This window comes from Castor canadensis, chromosome 2 (assembly GCF_047511655.1).
Source record: "Castor canadensis chromosome 2, mCasCan1.hap1v2, whole genome shotgun sequence".
Taxonomy (NCBI): domain Eukaryota; kingdom Metazoa; phylum Chordata; class Mammalia; order Rodentia; family Castoridae; genus Castor; species Castor canadensis.
The window spans coordinates 86252257-86260352 of record NC_133387.1 but is presented as its reverse complement, the minus strand read 5'-3'; the positions used below and the strand labels follow the sequence as shown (position 1 = coordinate 86260352).

General features: G+C 49.1%; 1 protein-coding gene and 1 long non-coding RNA gene across 3 annotated transcripts; one reads left to right on the top strand and one right to left on the bottom strand.

The window, feature by feature from the left end:
* Positions 1-928: 928 nt before the first annotated feature.
* On the bottom strand, positions 929-4792 carry LOC141420708 (uncharacterized). The gene is made up of 2 exons (XR_012445245.1): positions 4580-4792; positions 929-4350 (listed from the first exon to the last, which is right to left on the bottom strand). It is a non-coding gene; the product is annotated as an uncharacterized lncRNA (long non-coding RNA).
* Positions 4523-7523, top strand: Hoxa1 (homeobox A1). 2 transcript variants are annotated; one of them, XM_020186150.2, is made up of 2 exons: positions 4523-5272; positions 5741-7523. In XM_020186150.2, exons 1-2 carry the CDS (start codon positions 4615-4617, stop codon positions 6094-6096), a joined length of 1014 nt encoding a protein of 337 aa, XP_020041739.1. In that variant the 5' UTR covers positions 4523-4614; the 3' UTR covers positions 6097-7523. The 2 variants fall into 2 exon arrangements, with proteins under 2 accessions (XP_020041739.1, XP_020041741.1); XM_020186152.2 differs by lacking the exon at positions 5741-7523 and having other exon boundaries at positions 4523-4974; positions 5178-5675.
* The last annotated feature ends 573 nt before the right edge of the window (positions 7524-8096 follow it).

Below are 8096 nucleotides of genomic sequence, written 5' to 3'. Positions count from 1 at the left end.
TTATTCTGGGAATTGATTTTTGTTGGAATTTCTTCTTGACCTACCCCTACCCTTTAAGTGTTGAGGATTTTCTGTTTAGTGATTCCCCTGACCCAAGTTTCAGAGCCATCTCTGACAGATATGTTAATTTTCCTGAAAGCAATACATGAGGCCTGCAAGAAAGTGACCATAAATTGTACTGTCACTTTCTTTTTATTTTTGTATTACATTAGGATGCATTGTCATTCGTATTTTTGGTAGAATAAATTCTCCTTTGGTATAAGTAGCTTTCTTATTTTTTCTCCCCCTCTCTATCTTAAGGCCCATAATGGTTTCTTTTTCTTCTTTTAGTCTAACATGGTAAATAAAATTCTGGTCACAATTTACCTTCTTTTTCAATTTTAATATATTTATTAAGGTGGCATGTTCAAAGTCTTCAATAGACAGCAACAAAGGAGGAAGCCAGAAAATGGCTAGGGCTTCTGACAAGTGTTTTCTGGCTTTTTCCTTTTTTATTTTTTGAAGGGAACAGATTTAGTTTCCAGTATAGAGGCCATAGGTTTAAATTAGTAATAAAACCATGACTGGACAGCCTGAGTTGGGCTAAACCCAAGCTTTTGAAAGTGCCTACAGAAATCCCCAGCTCTAGGAATGAGCAACATGGAGTTTCTTTAACAAGCTACCAGTCTCTAGGTCAATAACTAAGTTATCAACAATTCATTTATTTGTGCACATTTGTTTAAAACATCTACATTCCAACCCCTCCCTCACAAATCCCCCACCCCCGCACATTTTCAGTATGGATGATTAATCTCTCAGTTGTTGATGAGTTCAGGCAAAACAGACCTAAAAGATAGAGAAAAACAAAATAAAACAAAACCATAGTTACTAGCTGGAAAATGCACATAAGGAAGGGTTCTTTCCATCACCTGGCCCAATCATTCTAGGATTCTTTTTTTTTTTCAGGGTTAGAAAAATCAATATTTCATTCTTAAACCTGTTTACATTGCTAATAATAGATCACTAAAGCTTTGAAGTCGGGTTAGCAAGCTGAGATTTCAAATGGTGAGTTTCTGCTTCCTAGATTATAAATTAACAGCTTCTTAGAAAAAGAGAAAAAGCACTTTAAATGAATTATCAATAAAATGTGATCTAGGGTGTGTTAATGAGTTGTTCTGGTCCCCCCCTTCTTCTGTCTCCCCATGTTTATTTTTCCCTTTCTGAGCTCTGTTCTGACGGCTACTTACTTACCGTGAGAAAAAAACAGCAACATGTGTGCGGGGCGGGTTGATTAAAGAACCCAGCTCTTAACTGCAAAGGCTTGGAAGTTGTAATGAAAGCGCGATCTCTCTTCAGAGGTTTTCCTTCCTACCTTCCCTCAGCCCTTCGCCTCCTAAGTCCCGCAGCGCAGGCAGCGTGGCCGCTCCCCGGCCCCAGGCTGAGCGCGGAACAGGGCGTCCCGGCTGTGGCCAGGGCTGCGCCACTCCTGGATGCGATTCGTCCTAAGCTCATAAATCAAACGCTTTCTATGAATGAGAATGTCATCAAAGAGATCAATTGCAGGAACACATGCACAAATAAAAATCCTCTTACGTATTTGCTGGGGATCCCCGTCCGAAAGCATTAAGTTAGAAGGCGTTTAGCCATAACTCATTTTTATTGCTCTTTTAAAACAACAGCTTGGCTGAGCCGCGGATGCCATGAACAGCTCCGGGCCTCGGCGGCGTTTTGTCCCCTCCTTCCCTTTCTAGTAGAAAAGCCCTGATAGAGGCGTTTTGAGCCGACCGAGCCGCTTGCAGACGATCATTTTAATAGTGACCAAGTTCGCCTTTTATCCCCTCTCAGGGGCTTTTAAAGAGACTTTAGCTCTCTTTTAAAGTGGGTCGCTGGCTCACTTGCTCCAAGGACCTAGGGTCTCTTAACACTGCGCAATGGTCCTCACGATTCTTCAGGGTGGGGGCTGGGAGGAATCCGAGCAAGGAAGCCTACGGGCTCGAGGCCTGGGAGGGCTGCCTTTGTGAGCCGCTCGGGAGAGCTGCGCTCTGGGCGGCCAGTGGAGGCCGAGACTGGCTGGGCAGCGAGGGCCCGGCCTGCGGGGAGCGGGGGGCGGGGTGTGTGTGTGTGCAGAGGCGGGATGGTCGCTGGCTTGCTTCTGCGGGCCGGTGGGCGAGTGCAAATTTGCGATCCCCAGGAAAACACTCCACGCAGGCTTCCCCATAAAGAGGCCAGGAGAAAGAGGTGGAGGGAAAGGAGCCAGAGGCCAAGAAGTAGCAGATAAGACAGAGCGACTGAGGGGTGGGGGCAGCTTTGTGGTAGGTGTCCTGTGGCCAGGAGGGCAGTGCAAATCCTGGCCGAGGGGGTCCACAAATGGTCAGAAATCAGGGGTGGTGTTGGCATGACTAGCTCAGGCTAGCCCGAGCAGATCGCCTGCACTGAAGCACAGATCCTCCTCACATCCTGCCTCTGCCCCAAAGTGTCCCCTTCCCCCCCACACTAGCTGAGGGCCTGGGCTCTCATGGAAGCAACCTCCAGGGGCCCCACTTGCCTTTCCCCCTTCTCCATGAGGAGGGTTCCCCAGGAGCTGACGCTGAGGCAGGGGGAGCTTTCCTACCCTTGCTCCCTTTTAACCAGGCTTGGGAGTGGGTCAAAGGTCACTGGGAAATACCATTTAGAAAGGAAATGTTTGGGGAAAATGTTTCATTGTTACTGAGGGAGCAAAAGTCAAAGGTCTGCATAGGTTGTCCCTCTTGGAAGGACAGGTTTTGGGGGCACCTCTATATGTGCAGAACAGAACCCAGAAAAGGGTGACTAACACATTTGAAATGTGCCTTCCTCCAACAAAACTTCCTTTTTCTAATAGCGAAGGGAGGTGGGGGAAGTGGGAGTCCTAAACCCACATATAATCCTTACTATTAATTTCATCTGTCTGATCCAATGAAACATGGTCAGAGTAAGATCTGTAACAGCCCTGGCTGCAAAGCTTCTTACAGATGATCTCTGGATCTTCCCTACTTAAGAGTGCGTCAATTCTCTGCTTGGCCTTTTCTCGCTCTACAAGCCCAGGGTTGACATGAAACCTAATAGTAAACAGCAATTAACGACCCCATCAGCATCAGTGCAGGACAAGGGTGGATGGAAAACAGGACCCCTGGCCTGGGATGACGCTCAGATTTGCACGTGTCTCTCTGGGGAAAGACTTGAAGGTTCACACAAGCAACTACACAGTCCGTTGGAAAGGGAAGGAGATGTTGGGGAAGAAGAAAGTGTCCCATCCACCCTCAGCCTTCTGTCCATCGCCCTCCCACCTGCCAGTCCCCAACCCCACTCTAGACATACAGTAGTTGGAGGGTGGGGCGAATGGAAAGAGGAAGCTCTTCCACTGCTAATAAACCCTTCCAGAAAAGGAGTTTGACTGGGGGGAGTTCGGCGAACTTTGCAGAATCTGTGGTCGGTTCCTCTGAGGCCTGTGCCTGAGTGCGCAGGGTTCCTGAAGGGCCGGCAGATGGCCCGGCAGCGGGCCGGCCGGGCCCGCACGCTGGCCACGTCTGCTGGCGTCATCCCTCTCCCCCGCCTCCTACCCCTTAAACTCCAGTGTCTGCCTAGCTCCGGGTCCACGGGGGTTTCCGGAGCAAGGCTGAAAGGGGAGGAGAAAGGGGCGGAGAGCGAGAAAGAGGGAGGGCGGAGAAGAGACTATCCACCCCCGACTTTTCCCAGCCAACTAGGTTTAAAGCGCTCACCCCCCCCCCACCGCGGGTTGAATTACAGAAGCTCCTGATTGCCATGCTAATAGCGTGAGGAAGGGGGGGGGTGTAGACCCTCTGTGGAGGAGGGAAGTTTCTTTTCTTGTCATCCTCTCCTCCACACCCACCCAGTTCCTCCCAGTTAGTCCTCTGCACACGTCCCTCTCCATTTCGGGCTAGGAGAGGCAGTGGCCCTGCCTTGCCCGGAGCCACCTTTCTCTGAGATCCTTTCAGCCCCCACGACCTCACAGCAGGGAGTGTGGGGTGGAAAGGATCAGGAAGCCTAGGGCGCGGTGTCGGCCGGATTCCCACCCTCCTGACCGGCGCGCTCCCGGCTCCACCGGGATCGTTGTAGCCACCCAGCGAGCTCTGGCCCACTGATTCCCGCCCCAAGAGAGCAGGGAACCCTCATCCCTTCTCACCTCCAGCCAGTTCATCTCAGCACGGTGGAGAGGAGGCGGGGGATGCCGCCTAGCCCCCACCTCCCGAAGCGGGGGGAGGGGTAAACGGAGTCGGGCGCGCGCAGGAGGCAGCTTCTGCTCCCCTTGGTCCCAGCGCTCTGAATCTGCCTTTGCAGCCGCCGCAGCTGCTGCCGCCGACTGCGCTGCCTGGGGGGGCGACTGCGCGTCACCTAGATGGAGGAGCGCCGGGGATTTAAATGCCACTGAAATGGTGATCCATCACCGCCAGAGTCTGCAAACTTTCGCAGGAGGCTCAGCCATTGGCTGGCAAAGTCACGTGCCCCTCCCCCTGCGCCCTCCGCCCCCTGACAGCCCCCCCCCCGCCTCTTGCGCACTGTACATTCATATCATTTTTCTTCTCCGGCCCCATGGAGGAAGTGAGAAAGTTGGCACAGTCACCCGGAGCTTCGCAGGACCCGGTCACTCAGTGACAGATGGACAATGCAAGAATGAGCTCCTTTCTGGAATACCCCATCCTTGGCAGTGGCGACTCCGGGACCTGCTCAGCGCGAGCCTACTCCTCGGATCATGGGATTACAACTTTCCAATCCTGCGCAGTCAGTGCCAACAGCTGCGGCGGCGACGACCGCTTCTTAGTGGGCAGAGGGGTGCAGATCAGCTCGCCCCACCACCACCACCACCACCACCACCACCATCACCACCCCCAGCCGGCCACTTACCAGACTTCTGGGAACCTGGGGGTGTCCTACTCGCACACGAGTTGTGGTCCAAGCTACAGCGCGCAGAATTTCGGTGCGCCTTACAGCCCCTACGGGTTAAATCAGGAAGCAGATGTAAATGGTGGGTACCCCCCGTGCGCTCCCGCTGTTTACTCTGGAAATCTGTCATCTCCCATGGTCCAGCATCATCACCACCACCAGGGTTATGCTGGGGGCGCGGTGGGCTCGCCTCAGTATATTCACCACTCATATGGACAAGAGCACCAGAGCCTGGCCCTGGCCACGTATAATAACTCCCTGTCCCCTCTCCACGCCAGCCACCAAGAAGCCTGTCGCTCCCCTGCGTCAGAGTCCTCTTCTCCAGCGCAGACCTTTGACTGGATGAAAGTCAAAAGAAACCCTCCCAAAACAGGTCAGTCCTCCGGGCCAGCGAAGGCTCCTTGATGATTTTGGAAGGAGCCGGTTAGCTTAGTTTCCAAGGGAAATAAATTATTTTTTAGGTTTCTTGCTCCCGGCTAGTGATGTAGGGTGTGGGGAGAGTGCCCAGGTGTGTTGGGGCAAGAGTTTATGGGACTGGAGTATTTTCAACGGGGCTGAGGTTTAAATGTTCTGGAAGTAGGAAGTGTGTGTGCTGGAGGGCATCGGTGGTGATGGTGTTCTGTTAGTATCTCCAGGCTCCATTAATCACGGGTCTGACCGTGCTAATCGTTGACTTCAGGTTAACACTTTACACCTCATCACTCACCCTCCCCAGCCAGGTTTGTGTTGAGAAGTTCTTGATCTAACCTGTACCTGAATATTGCCCTGAAGCGTGTAAGGGGTCTTCTACAGATTTAAGAATCTTTATCTTTTCCTGTCCTCGCTTCCTCCACTACCCCAGGGAAAGTTGGAGAGTACGGCTATGTGGGTCAAGCCAACGCAGTGCGCACTAACTTCACCACTAAGCAGCTCACAGAGCTGGAAAAGGAATTCCACTTCAACAAGTACCTGACCCGAGCTCGCAGGGTAGAGATCGCTGCGTCCCTGCAGCTCAACGAGACCCAGGTGAAGATCTGGTTCCAGAACCGCCGAATGAAACAGAAGAAACGTGAGAAGGAGGGGCTCTTGCCCATCTCTCCGGCCACCCCGCCCGGAAGCGACGAAAAGGCTGAGGAATCTTCAGAGAAGTCCAGCTCCTCGCCCTGCGTTCCTTCTCCGGGGTCTTCTACCTCAGACACTCTGACTACCTCCCACTGAGGCCGACCTAGCCCCAGACTCAGCAGCCCAGGCTTCTCCCTGGGTTGGGATTTCTTACCCAAAGCACATTCTTACCTTCCTTTTCCATTTTCAGTTTCTTTCCTTTCTGACCCTATCTTGGAGGCTCCTGGCCAGGGTAATGTGTTTCCAGAGAATTCTAGAGACTTGGTTGTACATTATTAACTCCTTAATCTACATTAGGTGCCAATATCAATTTCTGATGGTCCCTAATATCTCTGATTTTAGGTTTTTCACACAACAGACTGTTCCTTTCAGGCGTCCTTTGGAAAAAGAGTTCCCTTTGCTAGCAGAAACACGTCAGAGGGAAGCATCTCACCTTCTATCTAACTGTATATTTACAATTCTCCTCTACTGTTCCCTTAAAAGTAGGATGTAGAGAAAGGCAAGTCCAGGAGCTCACAGAAGAGAGATGCACTATGAGTGTGTTTACACAATTAATTCATCCCTTAATTTAATTGTTTTGTGTTGTGTGTGTGTGTGTGTGTGTGTGTGTGTTTGCTGGATGTAAATACTTTGTCCTGAGAGATTTATCTTTATACAGATTTTCTAGAAATGTTTAGATAAGGTGATTACATCAGACAGGGTGGGCAAACTCAAAATTGGTACAATTTTATATGTGATTATGGGAGAAAGAATGAAGTCTCTCACCTAATCCCAATTAGATGCCTCAGAGGGTGCCTCAAGTTGTTCTTTCAGTGAGTTAAGAAGACCTACAAAGCACAAGGTTCAGAACCCTGGTTTCCTGTGCTAAGTCTCTTCCCCATCTCTCTTTCTTCTTGTTCTTTGGCCGCCCTCCACTTAAAATTTGTGCTGGATTATTCAGAACCAAAAGGTATTATTCAAATCAACTCCCCCCCACACACACAGTTATCTTAGCTGGATATGATATACTTTCAGTACAATTGTTAATATGATGGATGGCACAATGAATGTATATTTTGTGTGATTCGTGAATAGTCTTTTGCATGTCGCACAATGTTTTGATGTCCCTGAAGTACCACACTGAGTTCTATCAGTTATCCTTTGTGAACTTATGATATTCCCCATTTCCTGTACAATCATGAACAGCTCTGAGATCCTGGAATGATGTGATCCAGAGCAGAGTTTACGGGTCTTAAGATGTCTGTAATAAATATATTCAAGTTTCAGGTATGCTTATGCATCTCTGTATTTGGCTGGGCTACAGTTAGTTTTTTCCTACAAAGTTGGCTCGTTTCATGTGGGGAAGGAGAGAAGGGTGGTATGTATTTTCAAAGTGGGCCTTTTCTCAAATAAAAGTGAATGTTCTCCATTATCAGGTAGCTGAAGCTTCCCCAACCAATGTAATTTCACCTAACCAAAAGAGAATCAATGTGTTGATTCTCTTTAAAATCACAACTGCTCCTTTATTAAAATCAAAGTTCAAAATGGAAAAAAAAAAAGAATGGTGAAGAAATTTATGAAGCAGATCTATTTTTGAAACAAACATGGTTACTTCCTGGGTCAAGTGCTAACCTTTTCACCTCCAACTGAATGTTGACATATATATAAACAGAGCCCCCTTCAAAAGCTGAAACAGTCTTCAGTCAGTCTTTCCTCACTTCAGTGAACCAAGAGGGAAGAGATTCACATTTAATTAGCTTTTGTATAAAAATGTGAGGATGGGGCCCCCATCTTACCCCTCTTCCTCCTGTTTGGATTGTCAAGCAGTGTTCCAATATATTCCACCCCCTTTAAATTGAGTGTAGTCTATTTTCAGTAAACCCTTGCATTCCTCCCCCCACCATTCTTTCCGTCAACATCCATCTTCCTGCTGTTCCTCACCCCATCTCTGGTTTGTACATCTCATTCCCTTCAGATTCAGCTTTAATTTCATAGCCATTATGGCTGTAAAGGGTCCACATTCCAATTCCATAACCCAGAAAAAAGTTTTGATTTTCTTCTCTAGGCTTTATAGTTTTTCAAGGTGAGCTTGTGGAAGCCACCTTGAAATCTTTCAA